Consider the following 20,634-nt stretch of genomic DNA (forward strand, 5'->3'; position numbering starts at 1 on the left):
ATTGTCAATGAAAACCCATTTGACCGGCCACGAGTAACCTTCGGGGATGGGATAATCCTCCTGCCCTGCCCCTGTCTTTTCTAGTCTCCACTTTGTGATTGACTGCTGATGCCCTCAGGACAACTTGCAGCAACAAGAAAAAAAGCAATCAGAGATTGCAGACCCTCGCCAGAACTTGTTTTGTGTGGTGCGTTGTGTGATGTTTGTGTAGTTTTGTGTGGCGTTTGTATTCTGGTGTGTTAGGTAATTAATAAGAGACATAAGTAGAACTGCCACTTTATAATTGCTGCTGGCCCTAACCCTAACAGCCATTTCAGAGAAGAAGTTTTTTTAAATAAAAAAAGAACAATGTGGCTGTTGAATCACGTGACCAATGACGTCATCAAAAAAAGATTTGTGGACCATTTTATTCTTGATGACCCTCAAAAATTTCCATACTGATTAGATGTAGCATTCTAAATATGCAATTATGATGTCATAACGAAGGCACCTATGACATCAAAAAAATCACACTCATTCCCCATGAGTACTTGCCGTGTGCCAAGTTTCAATTTTTTCGTTGGTGTGGTTTCAGAGATGCAGAGGTCCAATTTTTTTTTTCCAGTTTTTCAAACATGGCTGCAACACCACATTACCTATGACGTCATAATTATCATGACAACATTCTGCATGAGTAGTCGCACCAACGATGAAAATTTCGTCTCAATCCGATAAGCGGTTGCGGCGAAAAACATGAAAGTTCTGTGCGGACAATCAGACAAACGGACCCAAACGGACCTCTCCTTCGGCGAGGGAAATGACACCAAAAGAAAAAAGTCTATAAAAGGGTTGTTTACATCCCCCTAATTTCATCTTTAATTAAAAAAAACTTAAACAGCACATAAACTATAAACCAAAGACAAAACATCTCCAGTGGAATGGACAGTGATAGAATCAGGGTCCATAGCTTGAGAGTGACGAAGACGAGAGTTGGGAGACAATAAGGCAGGGTTCTTTCACAAGGAGGGTATTTAATGCATGGAATGGTTTTCCTGGAGTAGTGGTGGCAGCTGAAATGGTGAAATGGTTTAAACTGCAGTTGGCTAGGTACCTGGAAGCATTGAAGATTCAGGGTTGCATGGATATTGGAGGAAATGCTCAGGAATGATGGGCGAGATGGCCTTGTTCTGCGTCGGACTAACTTGCATAGATCCTTGTATACTGTGTGCTTGAAATGTGCGATGCTTGAATTCGCTTCGACTCTTATGGACGTCCCCTCGCTTCGAACTATTTTGAAATGTGAAGTTATTGTTGTGTGTTATGAGTGCAGCCGATACCTTCCTGTCGATGCGGCATATACCAAAGTCCACTTTGGTTGTGTGCTAGTGGTGGGACCTGCATGGGTTGTTGAGAAGGCTGGTTACATGCTATGCGTGATCAGGTGCTGGATTTATGTGAATACTTTCACAGGCTGCAATGATGCCATTTAGCAGTAAACATGTGATTTTTCAAGTGAAGCTGTACAAATTGTTCCAAACTGGTAAAATGTCCCCTTTTCTGAGATTTTATCTCCCCAAAGATTGCTGCCTTTGAATAAAAGAATGACATCCTAAAAGACAGAGGCATTTTTATGTCCAGCCTTTTGAGGGCCTCAAATCAAATGTCGAACACACACACACACACACACACACACACACACACACACACACACACACACACACACACACACACACACACACACACACACACACACACACACACACACACACACACACACACACACACACACACACACACACACACACACACACACACACACACAAACACACACACGACAACCCATTGGAGCTAACACCTGCAAACCTACTCCCTTTAATCTATCTACTCAGCACCCCCTCCCTCGAGGCTCCCCTCACACCCCTTCCCCTCCCCCCTCTTCCCCCCACACCCCTTTTCTCCGGACACCCACCACACCCCTTCCCCTCCCTCCTCTTCCCACCACACCCCCTTGTCTCCGGACACCCACTACACCACTTCCCCTCCCTCCTCTTTCCACCATACACCCTCCCTCCAGACTCCCACCCCTCCCTCCCTCATCCCACTCTTCCCCCTCCCTCATCCCACCCTTCCCCCTCCCACCCCAGCTCCTCCTACCCCTCCTACCACACTTCTTTTCCCCTCCCACCTCCCACCTCCATCCTTTCCTTCCCTTCTCCCACGAAGGAATTTTCACAGGGTGTATATTAAAGTATACATGTACACAATAACTTCGAAAACTAGAACGGGCACTCATAGAGCGCATACCTTCGCCGCCACTACTTTTTTTGTTCTTGGTATGAGTGTGGGGAACTGGTTTCATATGAATGGTCTTATGACACAAACCACATATCTATAATGTCATGACCCCCGCCCCCGACTTTCGGGGGCTACGGACTAAACAACAATCAACTCGCGTCGTTTTGGCGAGTCTTCACTCGCAAGCTCGGTGAATACAACGTTTCAACAAGAGAAGGTAATCTCGTTTGATGCTGGTTTCATGCAAATCGAATAAGAATTGACTGAGTTATGCCGAAAACCGCATATTTTTCAAGGGCGTGACCCCCCCCCCCGACATTTTACCCCAACAGGTGACATGTGTTATGACGTCATTGTGTCACAAGATTGGGCATTCAATTCTGAACATTTTGGTGCTGGGTTCATGTAAAGCGGACAAGAATTGACCGCGTTATGACAAAAACCGCATATTTTTCAAGGTCGTGACCCCCCCCTGTCCTTTGACCCCTAACCGGTAACAAGAGTATGGGCGTCATTGTGTCATATTGCATATCACAAGATGAGGCGTTGAATTCTGAACATTTTGGCGTTAGTTGCATGCAAATTGAATAAAAATTGACCGTGTTATCGTAAAAAGACTATTTTGACCTTTTCGTGACCTTGACCTTGACCTTTGACCTGAACGATCCCAAAATCTAATCGAATGCTTCCTGGCTAATAACCAATCATCCCACCAAATTTCATGCAATTTGGTTTAATACTTTTTGAGTTGTACGAATCACAAGATTACAAATAAATAAATAAATAAATAAATAAATAAATAAATACACACCGACCAAAACATAACCTTTCGCAGAATGCGAAGGTAAAAAAAGTTTTAAAAATCTCAACAAGAGATAGCAGATTCCCCACCCTCTGGATGGGTCGAATTTGCACATTACTTGCTGAAAAATGCATAGTCTGTGTTTTGTAAGAACACTATAGATGTTTGTGTGGTGTGCGCTTTAAAGGTTCAAGATGGTTCAGAGTCCGTTCCGATTGTAATCAGTGTCTACGGGGTGGAAAGGGTCAAAACTCTCAAGCATGTAAAGAGGGTCTAAAAAGGTTCTAGTGGTCTAAAGCTCTAAATGGTCAAGGGTACAAGCCGTCTAATCTGTCTGAAGGGTGTAAGGGGTTTTAAGGGTCTTTGGGGTTGAAAGGGTCTTCAAGGTCTTTGAGGTCTTCAGGGTATTGGAGGTATTGGAGGGTCATCAAGGTCGTAAAGGGTATTTCGGGTCTTTGGGGTCTTATGGGTCTAATGGATATTTGGGGTTTAAATGGCCTCAAGGGCCTTTGGTACAACCTTTTAGGTCTTAAAGGGTCTTATGGGGTATTTGGGGTCTTTAACGGCTGAGGTGGTGGATGATTGTCAGGTCAGGTCAGATCAGATCTGTGACTTGCTACAGGTACCGTGTAAACCTGCACTTTCATGGTCGTGTTGTCGGTGACTAAACCGTCTCCCCCATCAGGTTTCCTGGTGAGGTGGATGTATGGATATGGATACGCAGCAGGACTAAAAACAAAACCTGTCAAAGTGCGGAGTTGCTCCTTGTGAGCCAACGGCCATCCATATCTGGTGCCCAACTTTATGCGGATGTCCTCCTGCAGGTGGATTACCTTTTTCGAGGAGATTGGTGGCAGGATTTGCACTCCGGACACCGTAAAACAATTCATTCCGCAAAACACGTAAAAAAACACACAAAGAAAACTGAAGACCCACTCTGTGGGAGTACCTCCTGTGCAGCTGCGCTTTACAGGACAGCTCACCCGATGACGGAATTGGGGCAAAGCCTTTGGGATCCCCATTTCTTGATTGGAGGAAAGGCACAAGGTATCCTTCCTGGATCGGATTGCGATGGTGTGTGTCGGAATGGTGCTGAGGTGTCATTGACCATACGGCGGTCTCATTGGGTTAACCTGAGGCGGTCCCTTCAGGTGGGTGCCTGGATTGTCCTATCCCGAAGAGAGGATGATCACCTGTTTCTATCATCTGAGCTCAAGCGTTTGGACATCGGTATTACAGCTCTCTCTGAGGTTCGGAGACCGGGTAATGGCGGGTGGTTACACTGACTATCGGTCTGGTCACTCTGATGGTTACTGTGCCCCTGGAGTAGCTGTTGCTGTTTACAATTAGCTGACTCCAATGATAATTGAGGTAACACCGGTCAATGAGCATATTATAGTCCAAGAGCATTAGGTCAAAATAGGCCCTAACCTGGACATTTTTGGTAACAAGCTGATTTTTTCAGGATAGGTCCAGGAATATGTCTAGAATAACATACTAAAAGTCCTCATAAATCCTCCTTGAGCGTTTTCCGCAATCCAAGATGGCGTCCAAAATGGCCGCCTCTTCTGTTTTTCTCATAACTTTGCAAGCAGGTTTCCCCAAAACACACTTTAAATGTCTACATATATGTTTTGAAGTATGAGGAACTCATTAGAATACATCTTAAGAGATGCTGAAGCACGCAAGTACCAATAAGACCTCTTGAGTTCTTCCAAAAGTCCAGGCAGAAGCAGACGCCGACACCCTGATTGTCTCCACAGCACTAGCACTGGCAGAGTCAGAACATGTGCCAGTTGCTGTCGTTGGTACGGACACAGACTTACTGGTAATGCTAGTTGCTCGGGCAACCTCTTCCACAGATGTGTACATGCTATGCCGCAGTAATCCTGTCACGGTCTTCAACATTCATGAGATTCAGCATGCCATAGGGGACACAAGAAATCACTTGATGTTTCTTCATGCTGTGACGGGATGTGACACGGTCTCTGCGATCTATCGTCAGGGCAAGCGTAAAGCTTTCAACATGGTGCACAAGAAGCGGGACTACGACTTGCTGGATACCTTCACAAACAGTGGAAGCACCCATGACGAGGTGGAAAAAGCTGGGGAAGGCTTCATTCTTAAGCTTTATGGAGCCAGCAGTTTTGAATCTCTTGATGACTACCGTCACATCGCATACAAACGGGCAATCGGTCGCAGTTCCCTGAGTTCATCCTTTCAGCTAGAAAGTCTACCTCCAACTAGTGCTGCAGCAAAGCAACATTCATATCGCGCCTATCTTACCGTCCAGGAATGGATGGGTAACTCCTTATCTCCAACAGAATGGGGCTGGCGATTTCAGGACGGGACTCTTACCCCGGTAGAAACAGACATTGCTGTTGCACCCGACACTTTGCTGAACATGGTGGCATGTGGGTGTAAACCAGATGGTTGCAGAAGCATGACATGTAGCTGCAAGAAACTTGGGCTCTTTTGTACCTCAATGTGCAGGAAATGCAGTGGTCTCAATTGCAACAATACAGCACCAACTCTTATAGATGCCGACGATGATATTACCCCAACTTCAGAGGACATCAACATTGAAGATACAGCATCCGACGATGAAGACAATGACTGATGCAACTAGGTGTGTGCATGCGTAAGGTAAAGATTCATCTGAAACTTTTGAGGTTTGAATCTCTGGCATGATCTTGTTTTGAATGTCTTTGCCTCTTGAAACAGGCTAAAACAGCAGTGTGTTGATAAGTGGCAGACATTTTGAGCACCATTTGAATTTCAGAAAGAACTTCAGCGGTTTTATTGTTTCCTTTGTACTTCAAAGTATCTGAATGAGTTCCTTATTTCTCAAGACATAATATATTTAGAGATTTAAAGTGCATATTGAGGTAACTTAGTCACAGGGTCATGAGAAAAACAGGAAATTGCAACCATCTTTGGCGCCATTTTGGATTTTGGGACTAGTTCAAGTAGTTTTATTGGTATAGATATGCGTATTTCAAATCTGCGAATAAGAATTTATCTAGATTCCTTGACTCCCATAACATATATAAAGACATTTTAGTGTGCTTTATTGGGTTACTTAGTTGCAGAGTTATGAGAAAACAACAACAGGGAAAGGGGCATTTCGGGTGCCATTTTGAATTTCAGGATGAGCTCAAATGTTTTTATTGGTAAATGCTTGTTTTTGAAAAATTCCCAATAAGTATATGATTCATTTCATTGAGTCGCAAAACATATATTAAGACATTTAAAGTGCGTGTTGAAGTACCTTGGTGTAAAACCAGAAACGGCAGCAATTTCAGACGCCATTTTGGATTTCTGAAAGAGCTTAAGCGGTTTTATTCGTTTTTGTGTGTTTCAAAATCTTCCGATATGTATTGTATTGAGTTCCTTATACTTCAAAACATATGTGTAGACATTTAAAATGTGTTATAGGTAAACCTACTTGCAAAGTTATGAGAAAAACATGAAATGGCGGCCATTTTGGACGCCATTTTGGATTGCGGAAAACGCTCAAGGAGGATTCATGAGGACTTTTAGTATGTTATTTCACACACATTCCTGGACCTTTCCTGAAAAAATCAGCTTGTTACCAAAAATGTCCAGGTTAAACCCTAATGCTCTTGGACTATTATGAGACTAAGGATTCGTCACTCCTTGGTTGTCGTTTCCCTGTCTGGATCCGGATTTGGACCTTCAACAAAATTTAATCAATTCGTCCTTGTCACCCACCCAACTTCTCCGCCAAATTTCGTCTGAATCTGTCCAGATAACGTTTTGAGATATCGTGCTCACAGACAGACAGACAGACAGACAGACGGACGGACACGGGGTGAAAACGTAACCTCGGTCCACCTTCGGTGACGGAGGTAGTGACCCCACACGAACCCTGAGAGTGAAGACGTTTTGTATTTCTTTTACAGCGGCACTATAGTAATATAAACACTTACTGCAAGTCTTGTATCCTCTTCCTTCCTTCCGTCCGTTCCGGCTCTTTCCTAGTTTGATTGATTGTTATTTAAACATCTTATTTAACCCCGTCTATTGTAGTCATTTAACTCGTGGGATCTACGCTTTGATTGAAAATGATTTTTCTTGTCCTTGGGCATTTTATCACAAAGAAACAAAAATATATTCTGTATTTTACAGTCGCCATTTGAAAATGCTCATCCGTTACATTTTCACGTATTGTCATCAATGCAAATTTTATTTATAATTGATTGGCTATGAATTAATCAATTTATAGTTATAATTATAATTTGAGGCCAGCCGATCAAAGGTTTCTCTTCTTCGAAACGTTTGGCAGGTATTTTGTCACAAGTGCTTGTGGCTCTCCCCAGTATCCTATGTTTCTTGGCACAGATATTTAGTTTGGTATGAAAAAGCCACATGACCACTTTCCTCAATTGAGCCACAGTGTGTGAGCACCGGTGTAAATTTTGTTACCGATGAATTAATTGATGAGTTGGAAGAAGAATAATGGATATTGGCTTCCTTGTTTGTGAAACCGTTTAAAAATGCAACGCAATTTACAATTCGACACACCTTTCCATGTTTATATCGGTGATAACTGAGCTCACCGGGTTGATGGGGGATTTGCCATCTTGCTTCGAATTATCTTGAGATTATGTAGCCGGTCACGTTCATATCTGATTTATTTATTCGTATGGAGCCTGTGGCTGCTTGGCTGCGTCGTTTTCTGGTGGCGTGGCTGTGCCACTGATGCAGTGGTACTGATGTTGGTTGTACTGATGCAGACAAAAAGCCCCTGTTACCAGTAAGCTGGTACTCATTTTTACTCACATCCATCATCAATGAGGCCTCTCTCTAGTTTGTCCCTCAATCCTGCTGTTAGTGTATTTCCCCTCTCTCTCTCTCTCTCCTTCTGCTGTTCATTTTGTTCTGTTGCCTCCTGATCCGTTCTATGTTATAGCTCCTCCACGATCCTCTAAAGTCTAAATTGTGAAGAAAACTATTATATGACCAAATATCAAGATCTCAAAAATGAAGTGAAAAGATCTTGGATTCTGAAGAGTGCTGAAATTGTAGCAGTGATAATTTGAGCAATTGGAACGATGAAGAATAAATAACGTTACGGAGATCTTAAAAACAATCCCTGGGCCTATTACTACAAATGAACTACTATCCAGGGCTCGGTGACGATCCTGAAAAGAACCTCGGAACAAAACTTTGAGAACAAGAAAACTTCACAACTTGGTCCAGGAATCGTGACGCCTTACACGAAGGTGGATACTTCGAGACCTGGGAGGACTCTGTATGCCTGGTTTTGGCTTAATGTGTAGGGTGGTGGGTTTGGGATCCCAGGATCCCAAGTTCAAATCCCCCTTGGCTTTTGAATTAATACCAGGTGGGGTTGACTCTACCTGTCATCCTTCCGGGGTCGGCAAAATGAGTGCCGGCATGCTGGTATACTGGGTTGGAGTGGTGACCCATCCAGGATTGTGTCCAATCGGCAAATAAACTGCTTTGGCAGCACCAACGCTCTGCACAGAGTATGGGCCTTATGGATGGATGGATGGATGGATGGAGGACTCTGTTCCACTTTCTGAAACCCGCATATGGAGATACCAACCAATGACACTCACACGAGATAGATGATGGTACCTGCATATAAAACAACCTATGTATATGAGGTGAAGGAAACTCCTTGCTTGATCTTTAAATCCCAAGCCTTTCAAGTTCTGCAAGCTTGAAGTCATTAAATGTAGTAATCAAATGCAAAATAACACTGAATTTAACTGTAATCAGTTATATTGATACCAATGAAATGTTTTGCTGTTGGTGAGAAATTTGACAAATACCCCTTTTCTGAAAAGTTGATAGCTTTGAGCTTATGCCTCGTGTTGACTTGATGGTGAGGGTGGTGGACTTGGGATCCTCAGATTCCTGAGTTCAAATCCCACTTGAATTAATACCAGGTGGGGTTGACTGCCTGTCATCCTTCTGAGGTTGACAAAATGAGTGCCAGCTTGCTGCTAACCTGTGTTGGAGTGGTGACCAATCCAGGATTGTGTCCAATAGCCAAGGAAACTGCTTTGGCAGCACCAATGCTCAACACAGAATATGGTCCCAATGTATGGATAGCTTTGAACTTGGGTATATTTTTGATTCTGTATTCATATACTTGGACGATCCTTTAATTGACATCATCCTTTTATTTCCTATCTACCTAGGCACAGATGGTCACCTCCAAGTGGAAGAGTCAGCCGTCACAAGCTTGCCAACTACGTGTGCCATTGGGAACTGCGATGAAAATGCAGACGGGCCAATAGATGGATTGTTGGATCAGGGCGATTCAGCCACAGACAATCTAACCTTGGACAGTGAAGTCAAGACGTGTCAGAAAAGTTGTGAAGGAGCCGGAGCGATGCCTGATGGTTTAGAGGCTTGTGATACACTTGGAGTCGATGGGCTCTCACGCCTTGCGGCACTTGAGAGGAGGGCTCGGGCACAAGATGACGAGATTACCGTGCTTAAGGCAGCACTGGCGGATGTCTTACGGAGGCTAACGGCCGCAGAAGAGCATGGGACTGGAGGTCGACCAGGTATGTTGTGGAAGGGAATAATTATGAAAAAAAGTTTAATCAAGTTTGGGCAAACATGTAGTGCAAAAGAACAGGATGAAATTTTTGTTGTTTTTTCAAAAACAATATATGTGACCCTAACATCTTGGAAGAGCTGAATGACAAAGAGTAATATATACTTGCAGTGGTAAAGGAAGAGCAAGAAGATGGAAGACTAACCTCGGAGGAGTCGAGAAATTGAAATGTAAAGATAAGATTTGATCCAAAATAATCAATGAGCTGCCATCTTAAAATACTGATGGGAGAAACACAACTGGCACTCGGTAGAGCGCATATCTCCACCAGGCTGAACAGCTTACGTTTTGTATCTCACTGATAGGCCGGATCTGAATCCGGATGTGAATCAAAATCTAATCTGCTTGTTCTTGTCACCTATCCAACTCATCCACTAAGTTTTGTCTTAATCCGTCCACAACTTTTTTGAAATATCATCCTACGTATCGTTTTTGGCCCCATCTCTCAAAAGTGAAGAATTGTCTGTTTTTTTTGTTGTTGTTTTTTTTTTCTCTCAATACATAGTCGAGGCTCATGGAAGACCTAGTGCGCTGAACAGATCTGTACGGAACAGACAAAAACAGGACACAAAACACGTATGCACGGAGAAGGAAACTCCAAGGAGGAAAAACTGGAAAATTAGGAGAGATTGGGGTGGGGTTAACGAGGGTAAAAACGATCAGGTTTTGGATTGAGGATGATCTGAGATGGTGGTGAACAGCTGTCTTGAAGACCTGGAGGGAAGAATGAGATTGAAGGGGATGTGGGAGGTGATGAGCCTGGTGTTGGCTTAGTGGTTAGGGTGGCGGCTTGGGATCCTAGGGTCCTGAGTTCAAGCCCTGTTGGCCGCTGAATTAAAATACACCAGGAGGTTGACTCAGCCTGTCATCCTTTTGAGGTCGGCAAAATGAGCACCAGTGTACTGGTAAGGGGGACACTGCATCAGCGGCGTAGTCGCGTCCCAACCAATGATGCAACCAGCAGCCACAGGCTGCACTCGATAGAGAGAGGGGAGGTGATTCCACAGGTGGGGAAAAGAGGAACAAATAAGCGGGGATGAGCAGTGATTCTGGATTTAGGTAGTTTTACCACAAGAGGGTTGATGGTGGACCGTGTGAACCCTGCAGAAATCTGGGGGGTGGGGACAAAGCATGGAAAGAGCAGAGGGTGCAAGACCAGAAAGGAGGTCGTAGAAGATAGAAGGACCACAGACCTGTCTGCAATGGTGAAGTAGTCGACCCACAGACTGAGCTTCATCGTGAGAGATTCCAATAATCCTGAAGGCCTTGGTTTCCACGGCATCAAGCTGAGCAAGGTGTGAGGCAGGAGAGCCAGCCCAGAGGTGACAGCAGTACTCCATCAAGCTGCGGATGAAGGCCTTGTCGGTGGATAGGAGTTCAGGAATGCCAAGGAAGATCTTTGTACGGCAGAGGATGCCCAGTTGGCGGCTGGCTTTGGAGACCAACTTTGAAATCTGGTTTGCCCAAGAAAGATCGTGGCTGAGAGTGAGACCCAGGAGTTTGATTGACTGAACCTCCTCAGGAGGATTGTTAAGAGAGTAAATGGGGGGAGGACGTTTGCCAGATGATCCTTTTGGAGCGCTATCGTGAGAGTGTGAGATTTGTCAGGAATGAAAGACATATTCTAAGTGTTTGACCAGCTTGTGATTTTTTTTTTCAAGGTCTGAAGAGAGGAAAGACGCTGCAACCTGGCTGTCTGAAGGATGAAGGATGTCATGGCACAGGTGAAGTCATCAGTAAATAGATAAAGATGATTTTCCATAGTCAGAGAGATCATTGATAAAGATTAGGAATAGGACTGGGCCCAGAGCACTGCCTTGTGACACTCCAGCCTTGACAGGGAGAGGAGATTAAAGGACTCCATTGAGAGCCACATGTTGGCTATGAGAACAGAGGACGTCAGTAAGTCGCGTGTTGAGTTGGCCATCTTACAAGAACAGTAAGTACATAGGCGGACAGTTTGGAGAGTAAGGCAGGATGCCAGACTGTATCAAAAGCACAAGATAATGTCCAGAGAGACGGCCCTGATGTGATTTCTGACATTGAGGGCCTCCATCCTTTGTTGGGTGAGTAGAAGCAGCATGTCGAAGATGGAGTGACCAGGTCTGAATCCGAATTGGTGATTTGAGTTGAGGCTGTTCGAGAAAAGGAAAGTTTTTTAAATCAACTGTGATGATGAATTCCATGACCTTGCTGATAATTGGAAGTTAGCTATAAGTCTGTAGTTTAGGGGATGAGTATTTGCACATTTTTATGGAGTGCAGTGATGTCGGCAGATTTCCAAGCAGATGGAAGATTACCGAGCGCAAATGACAAGGTGAAAAGGACAGAGAGAGGATGTGAAAAGGGCAGAGAGCACTTACAAAAAATAAAAAAAAACATTAAAAATCGGATCCGGATTCACATCCAGATCTTCACCAAAATCGAATCAATTCTTCCTTGTCACACACCCAATCTGTCCACTAAGTTTCGTCTGAATCCGTTCAAAACTTTTTGAGATATCCTAGACAGACAGGGGTGAAAACATAACCTCCATCTGGCGTTCACTTTCGCTGGTGGAGGTAACAAGAGCTTGTTGACTGTTCCTGTCAGATGGGAGAAAAGGGGTACAAGGGATTGGAGGCGAGCAAGGTTGAGGTAGGTAAACAAGGGTGTGGGTTGAGTTTTGGTTCACGAGCACCAGCCAGAGTGACCACTATATTCGTTATGTCTGTGTGTCTGTCTGTCTGTCCAGAGCATAACTCCATGCACTTTTGATCCGATCTTGATGAAACTTGGTTATCTGTTCGATATCAATGTCGAGTTGTGTTTTCCTGGATGAGGGCGTAGCTACGCCCAAAAAATAGCCATTTTTAGGGGGTAGTCGGATTATAAATCTATCTTCTCCTTGGGAATTGACTGAATGGAATGGGTTCTTCGGTATTTGAATAGCAAAATGAATTATCTAAAACTTGTCATTGTCCGATTTTTCATTTTCGTCCCAAGGTCAAGGTCACAAGGTCAAAAACGTAGAAAATTGCGAATTTTGACGTAAAAATCATACGACCATCCAAACTTTGAGAGCTTGGATGACAATATTCTTTTTTGCATAATCTTGAGGTCATTCCCCACCTAAAGTCTTGAAACCATTTTTCTCTATCTCAAACACCTTGCCTCATTTCCCTGAGCCTCATTATTCTCTCTTGACTTGCCGTTAATTATCAAGAAGTGCCAGGTGGGAAGCAGGGGGTGACAGCTCAAAGTGATATGCCACACTTCACGGAGCTCCTTTTATGGTGCAAGTTATCGAGCAGTGCCATTGAATGACAATGTTGCTTTGAAGAAAGACTTGTGCAAAACATGTTTGGGTTAACTGAGCCGCAAATTTTGTCTATTCATCATCATTTCGTATGCAGCCTGTGACTGCTGGTTGCATCATTGCTGGGAGTGCAGCTGTGCTGCTGACGCAGTGCCCCGTTTCCAGTAAGCTGGTACTCATTTTGCCGACCTTGGAAGGATGACTGGCTGAGTCAACCCACCTGATGTTATTTAACAGCACGGCAGGGACTCGGACTCAAAACCCTCAGATCTTAAGCCAGCCACCTAAACCACTAAGCCAAAATCAGGCTTTATTCTGTCCATTAAAACAATTTTTTTTTTCAACATCTTCACCTTGCTTCACCTTCACCGACATCTCAATAATGCAAAAATGATAAGAAATGGCAAATTATGACTGCTATTTACTTGCATCAGATTTGACTCGTAGTCGTGATTAATAATTAATCTCTAAAATTGGTTTGAACAGGAGTTGAGATGTCACGTAGCTGATTTTAACCTATCTTAATGCCGAGAGTTTGGATTGCAAGGTTTTTGTTTGAAAGGTTTAATATTAGTGGGTGTAGGAGGGTATGTAGGGATGAAGAGTAGAATGTGACAACTAAACATTTAAACCTTACTGTAATGTGTGTGTCCTCTTCGAGTTGAATTTAATTTATGGTTGGAAACCTTTGTAGATACCATTCCAGCTCATTTTGACTTAAACAAAAAAATTGTTTTTATGTCTTTTATATAGCTCTGTTATTTAGTGCATTCTTTTGCTTTTGGATTTATTTCCAGACATCCTTGTTCTTTGATGTTTACTACCCTTGAAAACAATTGTTTCAGTTTTTAAGACTTGGGCTTGAGATGATGACTTGAGCTTGGCTTTATACATCGTGGACCTGAAGATGGATTGTGAAAGATTTCGATTTGATTATGGCCTTGCCGCTCACCAAGGTATCGTGCGTGATTTTCAAGCCACCGGTTTTGTTTCGCCAGTTGCCTCATATGCTGTCGTCCGTATGTCACCCACTCTCCAGGTCGTACATCCCTGTCATCGTATCCCTCTCGCTCCAGTCTTGTGGGTGACAGCCCGTCACTTACTCCTCGCAAGGCCGGTGGATCCCTCACTACTCTCTCTTCTTCGTCCCGCACGTATGTGTAAAACGTTGCAGGACTATCTATGATACGGAAGCATACTTTACTCAACTTATTTGTACAACATGACTTTTACCTTTCCATTGAAAGACCAGTTCCTCTCTTCCCGCAGAGTAGACAATCAGAAAATATACCACCAATCTATTACCTTTTGACAATTAGCTGCACCAGAAATGGAAATAACAAATTTGTTGTGGTTTGTGTGGTTAAGGAACAATGCCTTTTTGCTGTCAAACCTTGATACCACAGGCCTTTGGACAGTGCAACACTTGAGCGCTTGGTGAGCCCTCGACGCAAGGAAGGCCGAAGGGAAGTCCGTGCTTTGCGCACAAAGTCTCTCGTAGACACCAAGGGAAAGAATCAAGAGTAAGTTAATGACATTGTATTGTTGTTGTTGTTGTTGTTGTTGTTATTATTAGAGAGTTTGTTGTACTTAATTATGGCACAATGAAAGTTTACGTCCCAAACATTAGACGTCCGTGTTGTCTGATTTTAAGCTTCATATGTAACCTTGTTTTTTGATCACTTCCATCTTGCTCTTTCTAGTAACCCCAAGATTGAGTACTGCTCCGGTAAGCTATTAAACTTGAGTAAAGCCCTCCTCAAAAGCTTCCTTCTCTCTGATTCATTTTCTCAAGGAATCATTGCTGGCCACGGCTATCATACATCATTAAACCAAGACCATAGTTATTTCTTGAAAACAAACACATTACTTTTGGAATTGCAAAGAGATTTGAAAAATTCCAATCCCATTACACTCCGTCCCCACCCACCCTTCTCCTTCCCATTGTTCTTTTAAAACATGAGAGCCTTGCATTGTGACTTTATCTGACAACTTTGGCATTACATAACTCTTCAATGTTCTCTGAGAAAAGCAATTAATCATCTTATAATTTGAGTACTTATCCATATAAACTTTTTATTCTTCCTGTTAAAGCTCTGCCATTTCTGTCAACATATAATGTATGTATGTAAGTATGCACATGGTCTTTGCTGGGGATTTTGAGCCATGGAATTGCCCTCATGGGTCAGAAAATTCCCCTTAAATCCATACGCGCGTGCCGAAGCCACCATGCGGCCAAAATAATTAATCATAACCGCACTAAACCACAGAGTCTCTGCGTGTGCAGAACGCCTCTGCTCCGCATTTTGGGAGTTCATCTCCAGTGGTCTCATGTTGCTCGTCAGGGAGACCGAGTCCAATTTGATTGGTCACTTAAACTATACATTGGACAGGCGACGTGACGGGCGACTGCCTAACGGGCGACGTAACATCGTCAAAGGTTAACTCCCAAGATACCAAGGAGAGGTAGGCTATTGTTTTAAGGATAATTTGCTGATTCTGGGGGGCGATTTTGTGGCTCAAAATCCGCAGCAAAAACTTTGATTTTTTTTTTGTAATCTTTCACATTGTGTCAGCATATGAACCATGCTTCCCCATTGTCTCATGTCGCTCACCTGTATTTGATTTTTCATTGATGTTTTTCATTTATTTACATATATATATATATATTTTTTTTCTTCTGACAGATGCTTTCTGACAGTTCTGTGATTTTTTTTTTTCCTGGTGTATTGGCTTCGATGACTATCGGCACACAAAATTAACGAGCTTCCTTCCCCATTGTCTCGGATCGCTCACCTGCATTAAAAAAAAATTTTTTCATTGATTTATGTTTTCATATATTAATATTTTCATTTATGGATGTTGTCCGATGATTCTGTGATTTTTTCCCGGTGTACGGGCTTTGTCCATCGGAATGCAAAATTTCAGCTTTCTACGTCTCTCTGAAGGTACCATTCTTTAATATCAGTCTGTGAGTCAGTGAGTCAGTGAGTTGTTAGCTCCAGTCAATGGTTAGAAATATATATATATATATATATATATATATATATATATATATATATATATATATATATATATATATATATACACATACACATATTGTATGTATCGAAATGTGTGGAGCATGACAAGCACTTCTCCGATCTCCAATAGAGATTAGGGGAGTGTTCATCACACTCCACATATCTCGATTTACCCGCCGATTGTACCATGTGCCTTCTGGTTGATTGGTTTGCATTAGCGGAAACAATCGTCTGGGTGGCAGGTGGATGGTTGCTCTTTGCGGATTATACGGTTTTTATCATGTGAAACATAATCTATGGCCAATGCTCACATATGGCCATAATCTATGGCCAAATCGTACAGCCAGGAGGTATGATTGATATATACACATTGTGATGGAAGTCACTTCTGGATAACTTCGAGAGGATGGCATGTCTTTAAGAGATCACTGAGGGCATTTGCAACTCTCAACCCTGGGCGGATCTTCACGCCCAAGGTCGGTTTACCATGTTAGTGAGTGAAGCAACGCAAAAGGGGAACCGTGCAAGCAGTTACGCAGCATATCTTAGTCAGTCGGCCGAGCGAAACTAACTGTAACTCAGCTGCGTCTGAGATTGAACTTAGATAATGAATCCGAGCTGGCTAAATGCCTCAGCAGTCTTATGCTGCCAGCAGAACGGACAGAATAAGTAAGGACAGTTTCTTAAGGAAATGTCTTTTCATGGCAATAATAAAAATGCAAGTATTTACAGTGGCAGGCAAACAGCTATGTACAAGGAGAGAAAACAATGAAATGACATCTATGTACAACAATTAATATAACAGCACGTATACATTCCCAAATTATCCCCTATCCGACAGACTCACCTTTGGAACCTTATCAACGACATAACACACTACATTGCAGTATTCCAGCATTATGCACCGAATATGCCTGGTGTTGGATTAATGGCTCGGGTGGTGGACTTGTGGTTCTGAGGTCCTGAGTTCAAATCCTGCTTGGCTGTTAATTAATACCAAGTGGGGTTGATTCAGCCTGTCATCCTTCTGAGGTCAACAAAATGAGTATCAGCTTGATGGATTAATTTAGCCATTCGAGTGTACTGTGTTGGAGTGGTGACCCATCCAAGATTGTTCCCAATAGCCCTGGAGACTGCTTCAGCAGCACAGATGCTCTATACAGAGTATGGTCCTGATGGATGGATGGATACATCCAATGTTGAAGGGAGAGATGAGATAGAAAGAAATAGACAGGGACAGGACAAACCCTGCACACCTCTCACTTGTTGATTCTGGATCCCATGTCATAACTGAAACCGTAACCCTCTGCACTCACTCCCCTCTTCCTCCTCACACTGCCACGGCACTGGTGTTTCCCTGTGGCCCCAAGGACTGGTGACGTCACTTACGACATGTAGTTAACGCATCTTCTGGCAGGATGCCTGGGTGCTGTATATGAGGCAGAGGCTCCACCGATGCAGCTATCAGACGTGGGAACATGAAAGTGAATGTGCACAAGGGTGGAAGGTGAAGAAATAAGGAAGAGAGTGAAAGGACGGAGATGGAAGATGCAGGAAAGAATGCATGACGCAGATGAATGGTGTGATGAGAAATTAATTGACAAAGCGTGAAGGAGAGTGAAATAAAGAATGTGAGTGAGCAAGCAAAATAAAAGGAATGACAGAGAGGATGCAAAGAGAGAAGGATGAGAGGACCCTTGCGTTTGTGTGAATAATAATAATAATAATCCATCCTCCAACAGCAACCAAACAATCCTCTGAAGCTCAAAATCCCCAAATCTCCCAGACTTTCTGTACCCTCCTTCCTCAGAGGCTCTATGGCAGCTTCTTATAGATCTTCAAAGCCCCACATGCGCTCGAGCCTGCGCCCCCTCATCCATAGGATGAGCCACCTTCGGCTTGGTCCTTGTCGTGATATCCTTTTGCAGGCATACAGGAAACCTGTTCATAGCAGTTTTCGGTGCACCTGTGAAGAGAATCGGCTCGTGAGCCTCCAGTTTTGGTACAATCTTAGATCACAGGCATTCAGAAAGCGGTTCGACACGGTTTCAGGAGCTGCAAGGATAATGTGTTTGTGCGTGAAGAAAATGTACAGCAGATGGCTTGTAAAAAATAATGAGGAATGAGAAAAATAACACGTATGACACACGTAACAAGACAGTTGAACTAAACAACACACTGCAACTATGAAATAACTTATTTAACTTTGTGAGGATCTCTTTGCGACTCCCCAAATCCATACGTGATATATATATATATATATATATATATATATATATATATATATATATATATATATATATATATATATATATATATATATATATATATATATATATTATATATACACACACACATGAACTGCTTTTCTTATTTCATTGAGTGTTACTAATCTAACTTCTTCTCTCTTTTCCACAGATAAGCGTCGTGTTACCTACTCTGCAGGTGAGTGACCATCACATGGTTTTTCTTTTCCCCATTCCCAAATGCCACCTTATTTGTCTTTAATTCCATGGCAATGGAACCTATCAGGCTTTTGATGCCATATACCATAAATGGCTAACTTGGTTGTGTTCATATGCCTTGTGGATGATGAAACTTCCTTGTTTCCTCGACTTCTTTTTCAATCAAATCTTGAAGAACCGTGACGTCGTTATGATCGAATTTGCTGGTGTTCGTGATTTATCGTCCATTTTCAATCATAATGTGCAGCTACAGGAATTTCCTGGTCTTTGTCAAAGCTGACCGATTTTTGAGAATTTGACAAAGTCTTGGACTGGTTTAATTTCCAAAATTATAATGAAGTTAATTTCTGATAAAAAAAATATGTTAATCATGTTTTGGGCTCACTTGCTTTGGTGATGCAAGCACAGTTCAATGTCATTATTTATTTCATTTTTCACAGTGATGTAAGAGTCATGGAGGAGCTTTTACATGTATCGCAAGCAAAACAAAGACATATGGATATATTGTTTTATTTTTACATTATTTACGAGGACATTGTCCCCTACACAGAGCCACCATTTCCCATGGGGCCACCTTTTACACGAATGAGACTATGGACAAATTGATGTAGCACGTGGGATTTTATCTGGGATCCCAGCATTTTGTTACTCTACATAAAATTGAGGCTCGCTCAGGGAAGAGTGAGGTGAAACGGGGTAAAAAGGCAAAAAATTGACAGTGTGGCAGTGGTGGGAACGTTTGCACACAAAAACGAAGGGATGAATGAACAATAAGAGAGGAGAGCGAGGAGCGGAGGAAATAGTAACTCGCGAGTAGCAAGGTTGGGTTAGGCAGAGATGATGGGGATTAAAATGATTGCAGGTGGAGAGAGAGAGGGGGGTGGTGACGTGAGATTTTATTGCACATCTTGAGCTACGGGCTCTGGGCATGCCAAACAGGCCAACCCAACTGTAGACGGAGTCAATAAGTACAATATCGCTTGAGGCTGAAGTGCATTTTAGATGGCGAGCCATCAGAAGGCCAAGTGTCTGTTTAGTTTTATTTTCTATTTCATTTCTCCAACCAGTATATCTGATTTTGTTAATATTGACACGTTTTACACCACCACCCTGCCCCCAAATCATGACAGTTCAGTACGAGTCGGAGACCTGCAGAACACTGAAGCACACGTTTCGCAGATGTCCAGGTTAAGGCCGAATCTGGTTGTTAATACACCTGAACGGAGAATATTCTCACGAGCCAAACAAGATCTAAACCTCGTCGGTGATTACTGTAGTTGAGTTTTTCCACCATTTTGGAGTGACCCAGGAATTACCAATTCCTGAACGTTTTTTTTTTTATTTCAGTGCAGCGAGATGCTGAATCAGGTGATACGTGCTCTTAAGAAATAAAAATAATTTATTTACATGAGACAACATTAACGGAATGATCTAGCAGGACGAAAGACAGACATTGACGAATAATAAACAAGAAAAAGACATCGTGCAGAGCACGATACTTGCAAAATTCACCCCCCTCGCCAAAGGTTGCCATGGATTAATCAAATTATTGTCCATTTCATTAAGATTAAAATTGACAATATTAATCAAAGTTCAGCTCAATCGGATGAAAATTGATGATTTTTCAGAAGTTTGACCTTGAGTTGATCTTTGACCTTTTGACCTCAAAATCAATAGGCTTCTTATTTGAGACTACCTCTACAACTTGGTGAGGTTTCATGATGATTTGTTTCGAATTGTGACCTGTAGGTGACAGACAGACAAACAAACAGACAAGCCGGTAGGCGGCGATGGGTCGCCGAGCATGGAAACTATAAAATATAGAGCAAAATGGACGTCATATAGTGGATAGGGAATCACCTTAAGATTATGCATATCAAATCTCATCCAGTTCCATCTACTGATAACTACTCGGTATCCATTTGAATGAAAAGTACCGAAAATGCGGTTTGAAATCGGAAATCCCCAAAGTTTGAGGGGGTGCTGTGGGTGAACAAAGATCTAAATCGAAAATTCGGCTCGATCGTTTGTGCACAATGTATTCCAGACGATTAGTGTGAATTTTCATGACCATCCGACCATAACCCTAGGAGAAGTAGCATTTGGCGCGAAGGCACCTCCAGCTCTCGCATATTATTGATTTTTGCACT

At 42.8% G+C, this 20,634-nt stretch overlaps 1 protein-coding gene across 9 annotated transcripts in view; it reads left to right on the plus strand.

The window, feature by feature from the left end:
* LOC147020586 (echinoderm microtubule-associated protein-like 2) overlaps nt 1-20,634 on the plus strand; it is a 138,681-nt gene that overhangs the window by 55,941 nt on the left and 62,106 nt on the right. For 7 of the 9 annotated variants that reach the window (XM_085896041.1, XM_085896044.1, XM_085896047.1 and 4 more), the window contains 6 exons: nt 9,274-9,645; nt 11,360-11,422; nt 14,036-14,150; nt 14,403-14,519; nt 14,700-14,725; nt 18,438-18,464. In XM_085896041.1, coding sequence (XP_085752167.1) covers nt 9,274-9,645; nt 11,360-11,422; nt 14,036-14,150; nt 14,403-14,519; nt 14,700-14,725; nt 18,438-18,464 — 720 coding nt within the window. Of the gene's footprint in view, nt 1-93; nt 188-9,273; nt 9,646-11,359; nt 11,423-14,035; nt 14,151-14,402; nt 14,520-14,699; nt 14,726-18,437; nt 18,465-20,634 lie in introns of those variants that run through there. The other 2 variants (XM_085896042.1, XM_085896043.1) reach the window with 2 other exon arrangements.

The sequence above is a fragment of the Eptatretus burgeri genome, chromosome 9, assembly GCF_056783735.1.
Source record: "Eptatretus burgeri isolate ZD-2024b chromosome 9, Ebu_testis_v1, whole genome shotgun sequence".
In the NCBI taxonomy this organism is placed as follows: domain Eukaryota; kingdom Metazoa; phylum Chordata; class Myxini; order Myxiniformes; family Myxinidae; genus Eptatretus; species Eptatretus burgeri.